At 39.0% G+C, this 19,201-nt stretch overlaps 3 protein-coding genes and 3 non-coding genes across 7 annotated transcripts; 3 read left to right on the forward strand and 3 right to left on the reverse strand.

The window, feature by feature from the left end:
• Positions 1-3,665: 3,665 nt before the first annotated feature.
• Positions 3,666-4,770, reverse strand: LOC135641357 (aquaporin TIP1-2-like). The gene is made up of 3 exons (XM_065156717.1): positions 4,636-4,770; positions 4,303-4,553; positions 3,666-4,202 (listed from the first exon to the last, which is right to left on the reverse strand). Exons 1-3 carry the CDS (start codon positions 4,766-4,768, stop codon positions 3,828-3,830), a joined length of 759 nt encoding a protein of 252 aa, XP_065012789.1. The 5' UTR covers positions 4,769-4,770; the 3' UTR covers positions 3,666-3,827.
• Positions 4,771-5,267: 497 nt separating this feature from the next.
• On the reverse strand, positions 5,268-9,866 carry LOC135641356 (UDP-glucuronic acid decarboxylase 1-like). Its single transcript, XM_065156716.1, has 8 exons — positions 9,136-9,866; positions 8,556-8,702; positions 8,289-8,368; positions 8,031-8,114; positions 7,854-7,928; positions 6,194-6,286; positions 5,951-6,103; positions 5,268-5,524 (listed from the first exon to the last, which is right to left on the reverse strand). The coding sequence occupies exons 1-8, from the start codon at positions 9,755-9,757 to the stop codon at positions 5,414-5,416; spliced, it is 1,365 nt and encodes a 454-aa protein (XP_065012788.1). The 5' UTR covers positions 9,758-9,866; the 3' UTR covers positions 5,268-5,413.
• A 90-nt stretch (positions 9,867-9,956) lies between these two features.
• On the forward strand, positions 9,957-10,030 carry TRNAR-UCG (transfer RNA arginine (anticodon UCG)). Its single transcript has one exon. It is a non-coding gene; the product is annotated as a tRNA-Arg (tRNA).
• Positions 10,031-10,105: 75 nt separating this feature from the next.
• TRNAR-UCG (transfer RNA arginine (anticodon UCG)) lies at positions 10,106-10,179 on the forward strand. Its single transcript has one exon. It is a non-coding gene; the product is annotated as a tRNA-Arg (tRNA).
• A 75-nt stretch (positions 10,180-10,254) lies between these two features.
• Positions 10,255-10,328, forward strand: TRNAR-UCG (transfer RNA arginine (anticodon UCG)). The gene has a single exon. It is a non-coding gene; the product is annotated as a tRNA-Arg (tRNA).
• Positions 10,329-10,839: 511 nt separating this feature from the next.
• On the reverse strand, positions 10,840-18,512 carry LOC103988427 (probable LRR receptor-like serine/threonine-protein kinase At1g05700). Of its 2 annotated transcripts, none has more exons than XM_065156905.1 (9): positions 18,394-18,512; positions 17,316-18,314; positions 17,090-17,222; positions 16,956-17,024; positions 16,802-16,873; positions 16,654-16,725; positions 16,339-16,564; positions 16,090-16,140; positions 10,840-11,044 (listed from the first exon to the last, which is right to left on the reverse strand). In XM_065156905.1, exons 1-8 carry the CDS (start codon positions 18,470-18,472, stop codon positions 16,108-16,110), a joined length of 1,683 nt encoding a protein of 560 aa, XP_065012977.1. In that variant the 5' UTR covers positions 18,473-18,512; the 3' UTR covers positions 10,840-11,044; positions 16,090-16,107. The 2 variants fall into 2 exon arrangements, with proteins under 2 accessions (XP_065012977.1, XP_065012978.1); XM_065156906.1 differs by having other exon boundaries at positions 18,397-18,504.
• Positions 18,513-19,201: the final 689 nt, after the last annotated feature.

Genomic DNA, 19,201 nt, shown 5'->3' on the forward strand with positions numbered 1-19,201 from the left:
ATAAATAATTTTCAATTAAATAGTAAAAACAAACTGTTCTTGATTATCATTCAAGCCATCAAGTCAATCACGTCATAAATGAGATATTCAAGAAGAATAAAGACAAAAGAAAATTAAGCATGATGAAAAAACACATAATCATACTTCAGATATGGTTTTTAATGACCGACCAATCTGCACCTTAAAAAGCAATGTAAAACTGTGTGCTAACCTTGACACCTGTACAATGTATGTTTCTGGTTGGCAAGGCAGATGTGTTATGCAAACCTTTCCGATATCTCTCTCCCTTCTGCAGAAGTTCTATTGACATCAGAAAGCACTTCTGGGAAAACGGGAGGTAGGCAATAAAGAGATAACTTAATGTAATGCAAATATAATAAATCCTTATCGACTAAGCCATTATCAATAACCCAGCTTCATCCTCCAGTGCTACCTTAATTTTCATATATATCATCTAATTATATTAACAATACTACTTTTCACTATCCTTGAACTTTTTACCTAAGTGAATGACAGAGAAACCATATATTAATTTGTCTCCGCAAGTGTATGATCACCAATGTATCATACAATTTATTATGTACAAGAGATTATCTTACAACCAGCAAGGGAACCAGCTGTGCTTCACTAAAGCCAGAAGCTGTTGGGTTTTAGATTTTTTTTTTTTTCAGTGAACTATATTAATATGATAGATCTTCCAATGCATTTACCATGACATTTATGCGATACTGCTGTTGCATCCTTCCAATTACTATTGATAATATATATTATTCAACTTTTGTTGCTCATACTCAAAAGATACAAAAAAAAAATTTCATGTTAGTTTTGCCGAAGCTGTTTTTACTCCAGCAATCAAACAGGGTTTTTCAGATTAGGCGTAGATTGTGGAATGATATATCCAGTTAACTTTGTAAAACACCGAGCCTGTTTGAATTGATAAAGATACTACACAAAACCATTAAAGACAACCTCAGAAGCAGCAAAACTCTAACAAGAACTATTTTTTCCACAGTGATAATGGGCAACACGCCAGTGGTTAAATTGAACTGGGCTGAAAATTTTGTAGTCCACTCGAGGAAACATATATCTGCCAGATGGTTGATCACCAGGAAGTGACATAAAGACTTCGTTACCAGGACATCTACGGCTTATGAAACTCCCTTTTTTTCAGAACTATTAATCATGACAGACAACTAAATGTAGAAAACTGGTCGATGAGGGATGCACAATTTGTCATCATAATTAGGTGATCTTGCATCAAATATATGGTGGCAGTAGACATGAAGTTCAACAAAATACAGAAGCCTATGATATTGATCCTGATCATGCAAAACATTCATGGGCGTTCATGCTGCCAATTGTGGAGGAAGCAATTATTAATATATCTATTGTATGCTTGCATTCCCATTTATCTCCCTATAAACCAGTTAGGCATGAAGCAAGTGTGGTCAGTTAGCAACTGATTCAATTAATATGGACATGCACCGCATTTCAGTGACTTATTTCATGCTTGACCACCTTATTTAAAAAGGTGAAACCTAAAATGACCAGGATAACAACGAAGATGCCAAACTTGTAATACTATTGAACCATAAAGTTCCAGAAATATCTTTTGAGATTTTCACTAGAGAGAAGATATCGGTTTCCAGAGAAAACTATTTTTTATACAAGGGAACTCATGTATTCTGAAGAAAACAAATGCATTGAGGCTAAGGCAATTTGTTGGGTCAAATGCTTTATACCTCTCCTCAAGAGGACTCAATGGTCAATCTTGCGATATGAGGCATCTTCCTACTTAAATCTCATGCTGTAAATCACATAATATGCGACGACAATATCACTTTAATTATTATATCATTGAAGCTGCAGCTAGCATAATAACCATCAACAAGCAGACAACAAAATTTATATGCCAGATATGAAATACATGTAATGATAATATATAGAACTTTCCCTCACAAAAGATACAAAGTCCATGATCCATACTTCATTAATCAATTGAACTTAAAGCAGCAAATTCTACAGGTCATAAGATACTGAGGTGTAGATCCTGATACAGGTTACAGAAGCCTGCTCAATTTCTATAGCATTCTCATCATACAGAGTCAAGACATATGCTGAAGAATTAATTTATGATCTAATGCTGAAAAAATAACATTAACCATCCGTCCCAGGGAGTAAAATTAAAATACAATTAATATTGAAATAATTTATGATCTAATGCATGAATAATAGTCTCCATAATTTTTAGATAGATCCAATTAATACCGAAACACAAGATATAGGGCTCATTGTCGATGTTGATTTCTCAATATGTAAATCCAGCCTTCCATAATAAATAAAACCTTTAGAATGAAAGAACCACTTAATTAAAATAAATTTAGCCTCTTTCTAATGTTCTTACCAATAGAAAATGCATCAATAAATGTGAGGAAAGTAAGTTCATACACCCAAACTCTTCATCATATCTCATAAAAGCTATACCACCATGTTGGAGGCGTCCATTAGCTGATATACCACCATGATATGGTTCATAGTCACGTAATGGATATCCACCATCTTTGACGGTAAACTTGGATATATTTACCATAACTACACTGACCAGAGAAAATATAGCATTGCTCATAATGCAGCTATTAATTTTAGGTGTCACCTTCATAGCATGGATGTACAATCTTGGGTAAAGAACTTCAAAATGCATCCTCAAGTTTGCCGAAATTAATTTGGATCTAAGTGTTTAAGATTTTCACCAAATTGCTATATTTCCTCGTCCTCCAAGATTGTGCATGTTAATCATGCCACCTAATTGCACAGTGTCACTTAAAAGCAATTTAAATCAATACAGAATGTCTCTCTAAACCCTAAAGATATTTGAAGAAGGAAAAACTTGGCACAGAGAGCAGTTGATACGCAAGTCCCGCGAGTTGCGAGTTCTTAGAAACAAGCATACGGTTTGTTCTAAGAATCAGAACACGAAAGACAGTTTTAGTGCTTCCTCACCTTTCTTTTCTTAGGGTTTCGAATAGACCCTAAGAAACACACGAAGGAATCCTTGTGGTCGATCGAAACACTCAAATCCATCAATGCATGTTCAACACGGAGAAAATTACGAAGGCATGAGCATGGAATTCAATCTCATACCCGGATTGGATCTCTCGATCGTTGTTGCGCACATCCAATCCGATGAAACAGCGCACCGGTGCTTCCGAAGGGTGAGTACGATCGACGACTAGGTTTCGTAGGATTCATCGCGGAAGAAAGTGAGGCGAGTCGGTGGGGGATTTGAATGCGGAAAGGAGAGCGAAGGGGGCAACGGGGGAAATGGAGCGACGAAAACGAAGTTTTCAAGCCAGTATATAACGGGAATCGCCAGAGACGGTTGCAATCCGTTACAAGAGAGCTGTTATTTGTTACCAATGGCGCTTCCGAAAATGTTGCTTGTCAAAATTATCGAAGAATTCGATATTATATTATTTATTTTTTAAAAGATGAGATTATCCTTAATTATAGTATAGTATGCATGCAATGCACCTTTTGACACTACTCGTCGAAATTGTGTTAAACTTTTGTTTCCCAAATTACTCGTTGCAATTTAAGTAGATATTTATGTTAATATATATTTACTTTGGTGATTTATATTTGTGGATGAACACGAATATTCTGACTTGCACTAAGGAACTTCGATCTGAGATAAATGCATTGCATGAACTGTTACAGCAGACACAACCAACCAATAGAATCATCTGTCGCACCTCCCTATTCAGAAACCACGACTCCAAACACAGCGAGTCTCGCTGGCGATTATTCGTTAACAAAGCCCACGAACGCTAGTACTCTGTGGTAGGGAGCTGCTCATGGGTGCCGAAGCCGATGAAGACGCCGTCGTAGACCAAGGCCGCGATGCCCCCGCCGAGCAACGGGCCGACCCAGTATACCCAGTGATTGTCCCAGGTCCAGCTGACCACCGCGGGGCCGAAGGAGACGGCCGGGTTCATGGAGGCGCCGTCGAACGCCCCGCCTGCCAGGATGTTGGCACCCACGATGAGCCCGATCGCGAGGGGCGCGATGATTCCCAGGTTGCCCTTCTTCGGATCTATGGCCGTCGCGTAGACCGTGTACACCAGCCCGAAGGTCATCACGATCTCAAACACCAACGCGTTCCACACGGTCACGCTGCTCGACAGCGAGAAGGGCGTCGTTTCCTGCACATGGAAGCACAACAGCAGCAGGTCGGTCATGTCAAGCAGGACGACGAGGGTGTCACCAGCCCTTGTATCTAAGCGCATGGTATCGAGAGATCACCAGGCCGCCGGTGGCGAACTTGAGAAGCAGGCAGGCGACCACGGAGCCGAGCAGCTGCGCGATCCAGTACAAAATGCCCCGAAGCAGCGTGATGTTGCCACCGAGGAAGGCGCCGAAGGTGACGGCCGGGTTGACGTGGCCGCCGGAGATGTTGGCCCCGACGGCTACTGCGACGTAGAGGCCGAAGCCATGGGCCAAGGACGCCGACACCAACCCCGCTGGGGTTGTGGAGCCATCATCCGTGAGCTTATCTGCCAAAACAATTCACCCAGGTCAACCAGCTTAGTTCTTCTTACTCGTCATGCACACTCGGCAGGAAAAGACGGAGCTTACTGAACGCCATCCCCGATCCCTGGCCGGCGAAGACGAAAATGAGCACGGAGATGAACTCGGCGAGAGCGGCTTTAAGCGCGGTAGGGTGGCGCGCCTCCTCTGGCGTTCCGATCGTTATGCGAAGGATCGGCATCTTCTCCTAGTATCACGAGCAGCAGCAGCTCTTCTTCTTGTCCGGCTTCACTCTGCTGGCCTCTTTGCAGCTGCGGTAGTTAAATAGGTGGGCGAGATGAACGGCGACATGACGGGGAAGAGCCGCTGAAGCCGGTGGGAAAGGATCGCTTTCGGTCGGCGAGCCCACCGGGGTCGTGGCTAAACGTGGATGCTCTTCTTGCTTCGATCTGGAACGCGTGATCCACAAATGGTTAGTGATAGATTGGATGGGCGGTGGTCTCCGTCGGCCATTCCAACCACTGATGAGGCAAGGACTAGGCACAAGCCAGCACCTAACCCTCATCCTCTGAAGCCGTTGGAAAGGAAGGTGGATCGACGTCCATCCACGCTTTGATCTCTCCAGGAACTCTTCCGTGTATTCATCCATCGCGGGAAAGGAGAGTGGCATTTCGGAAAATAGAGGTGAGAGTGTAAGGTGATTTCGCAGTGCGACGGACAATGGGTTCGGATTAAAGGCGGTGGGGCGTCAAGCGACCGGAAGACTCGTACCTTTAATCACATCGGAACCGTCGGATTCATCAGTCGCCGACGTGATTCCGTGATGAAGTACGGGTCGCTACGCCTGCAATGGTACCACACCCCGTCCGTCGCTCTTCAAGTCACATCAGATTCGTCGGGATTCATCAATCAGCGACGCGAACCGTTCGATGGAGCGAGGATCATGGGACAGTTGGGCCACAGTCGGGGCCCATAGTCGCCGTAAAATGGGCCCCACCTGACATACAAATAGACCAATGATAACTAGTCTCTTGATAACATCATAATATGCTACATAATCATGTATTTTTCTACTACAATCCTGCTTACGGAAACCAAGAAGCATGCAGTGACGCAGAACAAATACCACAATTTTCAATCTCTATATCTCAATTTAAGTACCATAAATGGCATCAATCTTTTTTGAGAATGGCTGGCAAAATATTAGAGTTACAATGAACAGTTAGTTGTCTTCAAAACCTATCTCACATGTAAATAATAATAATTAATTTGCTATTGATGATACTATAAATCAATCAACTGCAGTCAGAATTTCCAAAAATTGCAGCAACAAAGAGAGCAATTAATATAACTGATAGATGCAATTTGATACTCTTAACAATCATTTCTCAGTGCTTAAGATCCGCTTTGAGAAGTCGGTCACCATTAGGGGCAGCCCTTCATGCAGTGTAACCTTTGGTTCCCAGTTCAGCAGTTCTTTTGCCTTCGATATGTCAGGTTTTCTCATATGTGGATCATCTGCAGTGTTAGGTCTGAATTCTATGGTTGCAGAAGGATCAACAACTTCTTTCACAACCTGGAAAAATGTTAGAACATTGTTACCTTAACATGTTGAAAGAAGGGCGGAGAGAATGAATGATAACATACTTCAACTTTCTGGTAGTACCTCAGCTAGCTCCAGCATGGTGAACTCTCCTGGATTACCCAAGTTGAAAGGTCCAATGTGCTCACCTTCCATAAGAGCCACTAATCCATCAACCTGGCAAATTTTCATGTAGCAATCGTCACTAGTTCATTCTGCCAGCTCGAAACAAACACATGACAACAAATGATCTAGAAATGAAGAGATATTCACAATCAAATTTCGATCACGTTCTGCTTAAGCAGATGCACTCAGTAACACAGGAATATTGCACACGTTTGTCGGTCAAGCATGTGTTGATTGGAAAAGGCTGCCAGAGGCACCTCTGTTTCTAATACTGTTTCGATCTTTCTCACCCTCCATTACTTGGATTCTTCACAAAATAAAGGAAAGTGTGTAACTCAGGAATGCCTTAGAACAAGTCGATTATAATGTTTTATAAGAAATTGAAAATTTATTTTCTTCCCCCATTTTCTTATATAAAGAGTTATAGCTATGGCAATTGCAGTAGTGACAACAACAATATTCCTTCAGAAAGTCATAACTACTACTTAAGATAGACATCTGTGAAAACTTGAGCATGCAAATTACAGGAGTTAATAAAGCAAATATCAAATGTTATATTAAAGGAAAACACCAGAAGGATTTTTGAAGTAATGGCTACATATGCATCAACATACTAGGAGACAAATTTGAATACATGGCTCAAATATATCATTTGCCCCTGTTCTTGATTATCATATCCAAAAAATCATATAATATGAGTGTTTTACATGCATGTACTGTAAAATCCAGCTAAATCATTGATGATACAATACATAACAATCCGTGTAATCTTATGATGATGTAGCAAATGAGAATATCTAGAATATCGTGCTAGTTCCAACATTTTGGAGAATCCTGAGCCAAGTCTGTGACGTATAAACATATGGATACAAGCAAACTATACAAAGGGAAACTAAGACGCACAAGGTAATGTGACATATATGACTGAAATATTATGCAATTAACCCAAAGTAAGATTGATAAAAAAAAAAAGCCAAATGTAAGCCGAGTTGCACTGGTCTCACTCAAAAGTTGATCTGCTCTGGTAAGTCTCTTACTTGGAGATACTTCAAATGTCTCCAGAACTCCACAACAACCAACTCTTTCATGTACTTGAATTATAGGAGACAAAGCTAGACAGCTAACTTTACGGAAAATGAGAGCCATCCAGTATAACATCACAACTACCACAAGAAGCCTGGACAAATTAGAAACTCATTCTTGCTGATGCATCCAGACAATGGAATTCCAATTAGTTCAACTCAGAGGTAGGATATAGGTTAAGCATTTTCCTAAATGAGCCCATTATATTTACCATGAAAATGATAAAATAGATGGTAGATGTTCTGGACAATTCCTAGATTGGGGGTCTCAGACAACACACACTACATATCATTCTCAAGTTTCTAAGATGGTAAACATTATCTGCAATTACTAAAAATAAGATCTGTCAAGAAGGAGAAGTGCTTTTCAGGCCTGTTACTTGAGCAAACCAGTAAAAGTGCAGAAATAAAAAGGTTTGACTCATAAAGCAATATTTAAAAAAGAATTAGGTAATTCATGCAAAGTTTATATTACTGCAAGCAGGATAGATTAGGTCTACAGTGAATATAAAAGGTACAAGGACATTGTTCAGTACCAAGTCTGAAACAAATTGGAAGCTTCGAGTTTGCTTCCCATCACCATAAACTGTCATAGGTTCTTTACGAAGTGCCTGCAAAGTGTGACTCTTAAGATCGTTACATCTTCATGATATCTAATCTTCATTGCTTTTTGAATCCCAAAAGAGAAAACATTATGCTTGAAGAAAAGATACCTGCGCAACAAAGTTACTGACAACCCGGCCATCATCTAGGCACATACGAGGTCCGTATGTATTGAATATTCGTGCAATACGGACCTGAAAATGCATTGCCATAAATCAGAAATGCAAGTTAGTTAGTTTAAGATTACAGAAACTTAATTGACAAAGATGCACTACATGTTTGGCTCTTGTCATAGTCCTGTACTATCACAAACCACAACATAACCATCAACAGAAACAAGGCTTAATTTTACAAGTACATAAAGTCACCTCAACTTCAGCACCACGATGGTAATCCATGGTCAAAGTTTCTGCTGTTCTCTTTCCTTCATCATAGCAACTCCTAACACCTAAGGATTAATGACAATTAATGTTAAAACATCAATCCAGTGAATATAAATGGAGAAACAGATAACAAAAAGAACAGAATAAACAAGAAATCCGAGAAAATGCTTAACCCCTACAGTGAAATGTGTGAGAACAACAAAATGTTTTGTTAAAAGAAGCATCAACAAGCTTGAATACAAGTTGGCAAACCTATAGGATTGACATGGCCCCAGTATGTCTCCTTCTGTGGATGCTCAAGTGGATCACCATACACCTCGCTGGTACTCGTCAACAGGAATCGTGCTCCAATTCTCTTTGCCAATCCCAACATGTTCAATGTTCCCATCACATTTGTCTTGTACTCAATTGTTAAGAATTTAAAACAATATATGAAACAAAAAGAATCATCTTTGCTACTCCATTAAAAAGCATATCAGTGCCTAAAGGAATCCAACAGACGTTCAGCATGAAAGTAATTCAAAACAAGAAATCAGAAAAGACATGCTACATATTTCAATCTCTAAATGCATGCAAATGGTAACTAAATGAATTAGAAAAGCAATTTATTCAATTCACCCAAACAAAAAAGATCATGCTTTGACAATAGATCAATACAAAAAATAGTTACTTTCACAGAACCAATCCTAATTCCACCTTCAATTTTTATGCAAATGCAAACATAATTCCTAGATCCATCTGAGGTCGAAGCCAACCATTACCAGAGTACGAGAGAAGCATGGAATTCGAACAAATGTTGCAAAATGAAGATTGTTTACAAATCAAAAGGATATGATAGTCTTGATGGGGTTATACTTGTAATGCACCGGCGAAGCTGGGCATGCGAGATGGTAGATCTCGTCCACCTCCAGCAAGATCGGCTCGACAACGTCATGGCGGATCAGCTCGAACCTCGGGTTCCCGAAATGATGCACCACGTTCTCCTTCCTCCCGGTGAAGAAATTATCGATCACGATCACGCTATCCCCCCTGGACAGCAGCTTGTCGACCAGGTGGCTCCCGACGAAGCCGGCGCCCCCCGTGACCACGACCCGCTTCGACGGCTTCTTCAGCCCCACCGGCATCCTTTTCCCACTACCACCCAAGGCGGCATCGCCGCCGCCGAAGGAGGAGGAGGAGGACGGATGGCGGTGGGCGAGGTGATCAGAGGGCTGGAGTCCGGAGGTGGAGGAGTGATAGTAGGGTTGAAGAAGGAAGAAGGTGGAGGCGATGACAGCGCCGGCGAGGACGAAGAGGAGGCGCTGCTCCCGGAGGAGGTATCCGGCGGCGGAACGTAAAAAGGAGGGGGACGAGGAGGCGGAGGAGGGGCGGGCCTGCGGCTTGGCTGGCTTGGCGGCGTACGTGGGGATCTGTTGGTTCTGGTTGAGGCTGCTTTGCTTGTGGAGCTGCTTCATCGCTGGATCGTACGGCCGGAGACTCGAATCAAGAGTCGATCTACAGTGCCTCCTGCGGAGAACTACCCTGTAGTCCAGGAAGCACACAGAGAGAGAGAGAGAGAGAAGAGGAAGCGAAGACGAAGCGAGTTGAGTGCAAGAAACGTAACTGCCAACAAAATCCAGTTATGAAAAATCTTGTTAGCAGAGTATGCATGAAGACCGCATAGCGCAGTGGATTAGCGCGTCTGACTTCGGATCAGAAGGTCGTGGGTTCGACTCCCACTGTGGTCGACTTAAGTCAGTCGTTTGAAATATGTCGAGAAAACTAACTGTTATCAATAATCTTGTTAGCAGAGTATCCATGAAGACCGCATAGCGCAGTGGATTAGCGCGTCTGACTTCGGATCAGAAGGTCGTGGGTTCGACTCCCATTGTGGTCGACTTATGTCAGTCGTTTTAAATAGGTCGAGAGGAGAAGCTATTATCTATAATCTTGTTAGCAGAGTATGCATGAAGACCGCATAGCGCAGTGGATTAGCGCGTCTGACTTCGGATCAGAAGGTCGTGGGTTCGACTCCCACTGTGGTCGACATAATTTGTTTTTATGTGTTTTGCTGCCCCGTTGGTCTCTTCCATCAACGGAGTTGGGTCATTGGAGTCACACGTCTTCCATTCACGGTAATGCTTCTCCCCTACTTGAAATGAGTCACACCATGAATTCCGGAGACGAGCTGAAGACATCACTGATATCTCAGAGCAAGTTCTTCTTGGTTCGATAGTTCTCAGACTGCGTCAGCGTTCGTCCCATCTTGGAATGCTCGAGCCTACTGTTTCATCGGATCCGCTAACTCCCACGTCGTTTGCCTCTTCGTTTACACGCGGTGGTACTGCTTGAGCTTCTATTGTCCCACCGTGAATTCATTCGATCGAGGTGTCAGCCGAAACATACATGCATGGAATCAAGCATCAGAATGAATAGCTGCACTATCGGCAAGAATCGATGGGGCAGTTCTTGTGACATCATCCTTTGATGTAATTTTGTTTTGAACCACTCGGGCCAAATGTAAATATATTTGCCACGTAATCACAACTCAAGCATATAATAAAGTTAACTATTCGTGTAATATATTTTCCACGTGTTCACAACCGCAGCAGCATATAATAAAGTTTGAAATATTTTTAAATAACTTTATTATTTGTTTTTTGCTTAAACTTAAAACTATATAAATCTGAGTGTCTCGATGCAGCTCCACATAACCATAAATAATGCTCCTCTCTTCGTTGGTATCCGTAACAGGAATAGCTCTGAAAAATATGAACAATATGTAATCAACAAAAAATGAGTATGAACTTCTTGTAAATCCTCTTAAAGCATATACAAAAAAAGAAAAAAAGGCATAACAAATACAAGGTCAATAAATCAAAGTCAACTGCGTATCATACCATCCAAAACATAAATAAGTATTAGATCTCAAATGCACGATATACGTCATAACACTCGATAGAGCATACTTCAAATAGCAGATGAAAATATTTTATCTCTCAAAATGGATTCTCACATAATAATGGATGAAGTAAATCTATATCGGAATTCCAACAGTTGAGTGATATCCCTCACTCATCAAAGTAAAAATATATTCCTCCCAATAAAGAAATTGTTCAATTATCGTGTTTTACGATATGTTATATCCTCAAATGAAATCATTCTTTCTTTCTTCTCTTTTACATGCTGTTATATTCTCAACGATAGATAAAGACACTTTCATTTTAACTTAATTATCATATTTGACAATAATTATATGAATGAAATCAATATAATGACCTTTTGTAATTAAAATGGATCATCCCAGTCTTCTTATCATATCAAACTCATGTATCCAAGTGGTGCTACCAATGTACATCCATTAATGAAGAAAATCATTAAGCAATATCAGTATAAAAAATCATACTCTAATTACCTTTCGATTGGTCTTAACCCCAACTGAATTCATCCAATAACCTTAAATCAGACTCAATCCAACTATAATCTAATTGAGCGAATCTAGATCCCCCTTACTAGTCTTACTAGTCTTGAATCAAGTCTAATTTACACTTGATTAGGTCCAATTTAGGTCAAACTATTTAAACTAATTTATTTCCATATAGAATCATTTTGAACAATCATAATGCGTTATGCTCAAGTTTAATTTAGGATTAATTGATCTCAAACTCATAAACAAGTTAAAATACAAAATAAAACTATTAGGCTTACCTAAGCCCAAAAATATACTAACACAGGGCATGTCAGATTAATCGAAATAGGGCTCATGTGCTCAGTATATTCAGCAGAGGAAAAAAAACGCATCGCTTGGGCTGCAGATGTTGGACCACGCTAGCATGCATCGGGCCTCCCCAAATCAGGACATGAGTTAAGCCACATCGTGTGACGAAGTTTAACAAAGCATAGATTCCGATCTGACTTAGGTAATCTAGGGAATATACTTTATCAGTTAAGAGAAAATATGTAGATATAATAAATCAATCAACAATCACCAAAATAAAATCATAACACTTGAATATCCTAAATCAAAAACTAGCTTTTATCTGTTCCCATTTCTATTTGAGAATTTGCATCTTGTGTAATTTTCTAAAGGGTACTTAGTGTTCAAACATCAAGACATTAGAACATAAATTCAACTATATCCATTTTCATGTCTCTCTACTAATATCCCTATTATAAATCTTGATATTTTTTAGTATTATCATGGTAAACAATAAACTTAATCTCTGAAATATGATGGAACTATTATCTGCTAGTCAAAATTCTATCATCAAGACCTGATTATTCTCTTTCTCTATAGTTTAGATGTATTCTTTTTTTTTTTTACCATCCTTAATTCTTGCCACCAAGACTGATTGTGCTATCATACATGCTAAGAAATCTCTAAATGTTTTATTCAATTGTTCAATCCACCTGTTTAATTGAGTCATGAAAGTATATAACTTCTTACTCAAAGTATTAACTATCACATTGGTCTTTCCAAGACGATAATTAATATTAAAATCACAATTTTTTTTCAAATTCATCCATCTACATAGTCTCACATCTAAGTTTTTTTTTTTTGTGTAAAGAGATATTTAAGAATAGTAAAAATCTCGACAATCTGCTCATAAAGATATTATCTATAGGTTTTTAAATAAAAATAATAGCTACTAATTATGGATTATATGTAAGATAATTCTTTTCACGAGTCTTTTAAGTCAATCTTGTCAAATAGTTGTTACTTTTAAAAATCATTCAACAAATCTTTTATATTAACTAGTCAATCTAATAAAGCTCCTGATTTCTAAAACATTAATTCGTTACTAAATATATTTGCACTATACATCACATCCACAAAAATCATAATATTTTTGAGCCGAAAGTTATACTTGTTTAACTTTGACATATAGTCTTTCATGCCTTGGAATCTTAAAAGACCACCTTAACATGTTGTTTATACTCTAATTACTTTTAAAATAATCAAAATATCATTAATAAATATAATTATAAATTTATCAAGAATTCATAACATCAATTAAAGCAATCGATGTATTATTTAACCAAAAGGCATCACCAAAAACTTTATAATATTTATATTTTTTTCTAAAGATAATCTTTTGTATCGAGATCTTAGATTAAATTTTGAATATGTTTGAAGATCATAAATCATTTATCTAAAAAAAAAATATTTATTATGGATGATGACTTAATTGAGTTACCTATAGTTAATGCGTAATCTCATCGATCCATTTTTCTTTTTCACAAATAAAACAAAGCATTGTATATAAATATACCGAATGAAGTCATTATCTAACAACTCATAGATTTGCCTCTTCAACTCCTGTAGTTCAACCTGGATCATATTATAGGGAGGCTTAGAAATAAGTATAATGCCAAGTAGAAGATTGATGTTAAATTCAATCTCCCTATCGGGAGGCAATCTAAGCAAATCCTTAAAAGAAAATCTAAAAAATCTTTAACAATAAGGATATCTTCCTACATTCTTTATCTAAAATGAAAGTCAAAAACTCTTTACATCATTTTCTTAACGGTCTTCAAACATCTAATGCCAAGATGAAAGAAGAAATATCCTCGAAGGTTATAGTAAATTAAAAAGATGACGGACACATAGAAGAAAAGTTTTAATTTTTAAAACAATCAATGCTAGCATAGGTTACAAACTAGTCTAAATATTTGGTTAGCCACAATAGTTATATCTAAAATAGTATAGAAGTCTTCAAATTCTAACAAAATAAGATCAACAAATAGCCACAAATATTGTCTGAATTGAAGGCTCTAGGTCTTTATTTAACTTAATGATAAAACATGATAATAATATAATATCTAAATACTTGATCACCTATCAATAAATTATTTAACCAATATTATTGAGAAATTAAAGTTTTCAATTATGCTTGATACTAATTCTAGGGCCCTAAACCCTATAAGTCATCAACCATAATATCATATAAAAAAAAAAGTCATATCTCGTAATTTTTTTTATTACATGTACCAAATGTGATGTACTTTTCACGTAATCACAACTCAGATGATAAAGCTAATTAATAACTTTATTCAAACTAAGTTTTAAAATATTTCTAAATAATATTATCTTAGAAAAAATAAAAATTAAGCTTTCTTGGTTCAAAAAACTATATAAATCTAAGTATCTCGACGTTCGTCTCTATCTAGTGATAAATAATGCTGCTCTCTACATCAATATCTATAACAGGATTAGATAACTATTTAAAAAATATATAAATAAATAATCAACAAAATTAAGTAGGAACCTCCTATACATTCTTTCAAAACATATACGAAAATAGTAATATAATAAATGCAAAACCTATAAATCAAAATCAACCATAAATAGATAGTCACAAGTCTCATAAATCGATCTTACTAGCATCAATCAAAACAAGAATCAGTATTAGATCTCATATCAAATCAGTATTAGTGAACAAAGATGTTTTATTTATGAAGATAGATTTTATCCTAACAATCGATAATGAATTCATATCGTACTCCCAATAATAAATAAAAGTGATATCCTTAATTCAATAAAGTGAGGACATATTCGATAGAAAAACCATCTAATTACCATGAGTGATAGTCCGCAATATCTTCGAAGGAAATCTATATACCATATTTTGACTTTTTCTTGTCATATCAAAATCATATCTTTGTCTGTTAGTCCAAAAATTATTAAACAATATTAATATAAAAAATCATATCCTAATTAATTCTCAATCAATTTTAATCTCAATTCAATTGGTCTAAGAGACTTGAACCAGAATCAATCCAACCAAAGTCTAATTGAACCACATTAAAATCCTTATAGATTGGTCTACAATTATCCTCATAAGATCGAATTTGGATGTGATTAGATCCAATTTGAACCGATCAGAATAAGTCAAACTGGTTCAGTTTAGGTGTAATTTAGAGATCGTCCAAACTCATAAATCATGTCAAAACAAGACTACTGGGCCAATTTAAGCCCAAATCCATACTAGCAAAGGTTTGAAATAGATCAGGCATGTTTGGGCCAAATCCCCTTGGGGACAAAAGGCACCGGGCAAGGCTGCAAAACCGGGCCATGTTTGGGCCACAGACACCGGACCACCACCTCTCGCATCAAGTCGTGGCCTATAGGCCGCATTGGGCCTACGCGAATTGGTCTCGCCAACAACTCATGAAGCCAAGTAGCCCCACACCGACCGTGGAACATACGCCAGACCCACATAGTAGGATCCAAGCTGAGTCCAACTGAACCGTAGCTCGACCTGAGTCAAGCCACACCGTGAAACTAGGTTCGACAGAGCCTAGGTTCCGATTCAACTCATTTCGGACCCAGGTTAAATCAATTTTAATTTCAATGAATTCTTTTTCTTTACAAAATTTTGAAAAAAAAAAAATCATAAAAATTCCAAAAAGGTTTTCAAAAAATTACAAAACCAGCAAATTAGGGTTCCAATAATGGACTGCAAACTATATAACTATTTAATACAGAGGCATGATGATCTAACAGAATATAAAATCCATTTTTCATGAACAAATAAAAAACTACTCAATAAATTTAACTAAAAATCTTTATCATTCACAAAAATTCTCGATTAATGGTTATGAATTATTCTAAAAGCACATAGGATACGTATAATACATTAATGGTTAAACCGGGTTTTACATGTCTAAACATTTATAATACAATAATAAAATAATTCTAAACATTTATAAAATTTTACCAAGGGTCTAAAATCATATTATACCTATCATAACTAAAAAATATATTATTTATATAGCAATAAAATGAATCGTTCGGAGAACCTACATTTCACCTCCTGCTGCGCTAACCCGGTGTCGCTCTTAGGGGGGAGGCATCCTGATCATTATATAGGAGAAAGGGTGTAATTTGATTAGATACAAGATTCAATAATAAAAAATATATTAAAATAATCTTTTAAAATTAATAAATCCTATTAATTAACTAATTTGATTATATTTAAAAATGATACAGATATAATAAAATCAGGTAAAAAAAAGGAATAAAGTATTTCACATAGATGCGAATATTCCTTACTTCTCGATTCATTCGGCGGTGGTAGTGCACGAACAAGACTACAGCGCCAAAAACGATGCCGAAAGGAAGGCCAACGACAAGGGCAAAGCGAAGGACGAGTCCCAACACCAATACCTTGCCTTTCCCTCCCTTCTGCCGCTCCCAGGAGGAGTCGCTGCCTCTCGTCCTTTCAGCAAAGCCGCTGCATGATCGGCCAGAGCAGCGCAAGTCTTGATTACCGGAAACCCTGAGGAAGCACAAGCACAACAGCAAGAACACACTGAGCAACCCTACGATTCGTGCATGCAAACCGTTTGTGGAATTCGATTGGCTTACTGCAAGTCAAGTTTGGTGTTCTGCGTCAGCGAGGAGGGTATCGATCCACTGAAGTTGTTGTAAGCCAAGTTTCTACAAGATGGAACATGCACAATAATCTTCAGTACAGAAAGCTAAGCTAAAACCCAAAGCAGTATATATCGCTTACAGTTTTCGTAGGTTGGGCAAATTGCCTAAGAAATCTGGAATCTCCCCACTCAAGGAGTTATCGTGCAGATCTCTGTAACTCACCAATGGACACAGATCAGAGTGGTTGAGCAGAGAACACAAAATGCTCTCAAGGTTTCAGAAATACAACTCACACAGTTTCCAGGGCAGTTAATGCACCGAAGTTGGGCAGAACTCCAGTAAGTCCAAATCCGGATAGATTTCTGCATCAAACTAGAGATTAAGAATGGAATGATGCGAGTCCGAAGCTTGAGTGCATCCAACTTACAGTTCTGTGATTCTAGGTCTTTCATCGGAGCTGCATCTCACCCATTCCCAGTTGTAGGAGAATGGGAGGCAGGGATCGCCATTCCAGTCCCGGAGGACCTTGAACTGACGTTGCAGAGTCCCGAGTGCGTTCACTATCATGTTGAAATCAGGAGTTTTTAGCATTCGTATTCGCTTGATTGAGCATCGGCTATCAACATTGGATGGAGTTTCGATCGAAGACGTACCGTCGTCTGCATTGGTTCCATTGCTCAGAGCCGCACTGACAAGGAAAACCTCCATGGCGCTGATGATTGGCGGAAGCGTGGAGTCAGCCGTGGGCCTCAACTCGATGGCTGTGTTGGAGTTTGCTGTAATGTTAGCAAAGGATAACTCGATGAAATCCTGATAAGGCGGGCTTACAGGTGCTGAAACATGCACGCCGTCGACATAGATCTCGAAGGAACGCATCTGAGTGGCCTCTAGCTCGGACATCTCCGAGAAGTACATGTTCACGTAGATTGGCACGGTGGATGTTGATAGATAAGCGAGAGGAATCGACAAGCTCGATAGTTGGGTGGGTGCTACTGCAGTCTGTAGCACCAACGCTGGGGGCTTATCCTTTAAAGCCGCGACGTTGAAGCTTGTATCACTTGCGAGTACCGTCAACCCGTTCGATATTATGCTTGGGGTCCATATACGGTCATAGACATCATCCTCGTACCTCACGATTTGCTGTGCACCAAAGGCTTCCCTTCTTCGCAGGAATAGCGCACGGCTGGGGTCGACATGGGCATACATGCTCCACTCCAAGCTCCTGACCTCGATGGTGGACACGAACGGGAACTGGTTCGTCAGCGTCAGGGCGACGCACACGCTGGTGGCGTCGCCGCTCACCACGTAGATCGCCTCGTGCGAGACCGGCTGATCCAGCGACGTCACCACCGTGTCCCAGTCGTTGGCGCCGAACTGCAGACCGAAGCTTGGAGGAAATGACTTCCCGTCGTAGTTCCCGTAGTTGAAGCTGGCACGGACGAGCACTCGTCCGCCGCCGCTAACGTCGATCCGGTAACAGCTCTTCCTCCTCGACTCGAAGACTCTGAGTGTGGTCATGGCCCGCGAGAGCAAACCGCGGTTCCTGAAGACGAAGCTTCGGCCGTGCCCGATGTACGAGTTGTCGCCTACCCATTTGATGTTACTTTCGTCGATGAACGATTCCGAAGATCCGCAGTCGATGCTGAGGAACACTGCAGGTCACAGAGCAGGAAAGGGTTAGAATGCGCCGCAGCGGTAGCAATCTTAGCTCCATGAGAGAAGGAATAATACCACCAGCTGAAACAGTTGCGACGAGGAGAGGAAGTAGTGGAAGCAGCAAGAGAAGGGAGGTCTTGAGGTGCTTAGCCATGGAAGGTGGAGACTACGAAGAAGAAGAGCCTCTTTTGGGCTACCTACAATTAGAAACGTTCTGCACTAAGAAGTCTCTATTAATAGATAACTGAAGTGGTAGAGTGAGTGGTGGTGGGAATATGGTGGAGCAAAACTCTAATATTCAATTAAATTTTTATTTCCATATAATTTTTCCACACACTTCATCATAAACCCCGCATGGTTAAGAGAATAATTTCAAACCAATTTTCATTATGTCGAAATGTTCTCATTCATTCTATATTTACTAAGTCATAATAATGTAAATGACCTTTAAGTTATCTAATTAACTTCATATATTTTAATAAACTAAGTTTGTTATTTTAAAATACTTCTCCATCCACATCATGCTGAGTCATATAGAACAAACAATCGATCCCTACTGTGTCATGTGCATACCGACATTACTATCATGGAAAGTTCGACAGTCAAATTTGTTCTATTAGACACAGGTCTATATTACTATCATAGAAAACTTGACAATCAAATTTGTTCTATTAGACACATGTCGGCAAACGGAATTTCGATTGAGTGAGAGGTGGTGGGAATATGGTGGAACAAAACTCGAATATTCAATTAAATTTCTATTTCCATATAATTTTTCCACACAATTCATCATAAACCCCTCATCTATATATAAGGGTTAAAAGAATAATTTCAAACCAATTTTCATTATGTCGAAATGTTCTCATTCATTCTATATTTACTA

This window comes from Musa acuminata, chromosome BXJ3-6, assembly GCF_036884655.1.
Source record: "Musa acuminata AAA Group cultivar baxijiao chromosome BXJ3-6, Cavendish_Baxijiao_AAA, whole genome shotgun sequence".
Taxonomy (NCBI): Eukaryota; Viridiplantae; Streptophyta; class Magnoliopsida; order Zingiberales; family Musaceae; genus Musa; species Musa acuminata.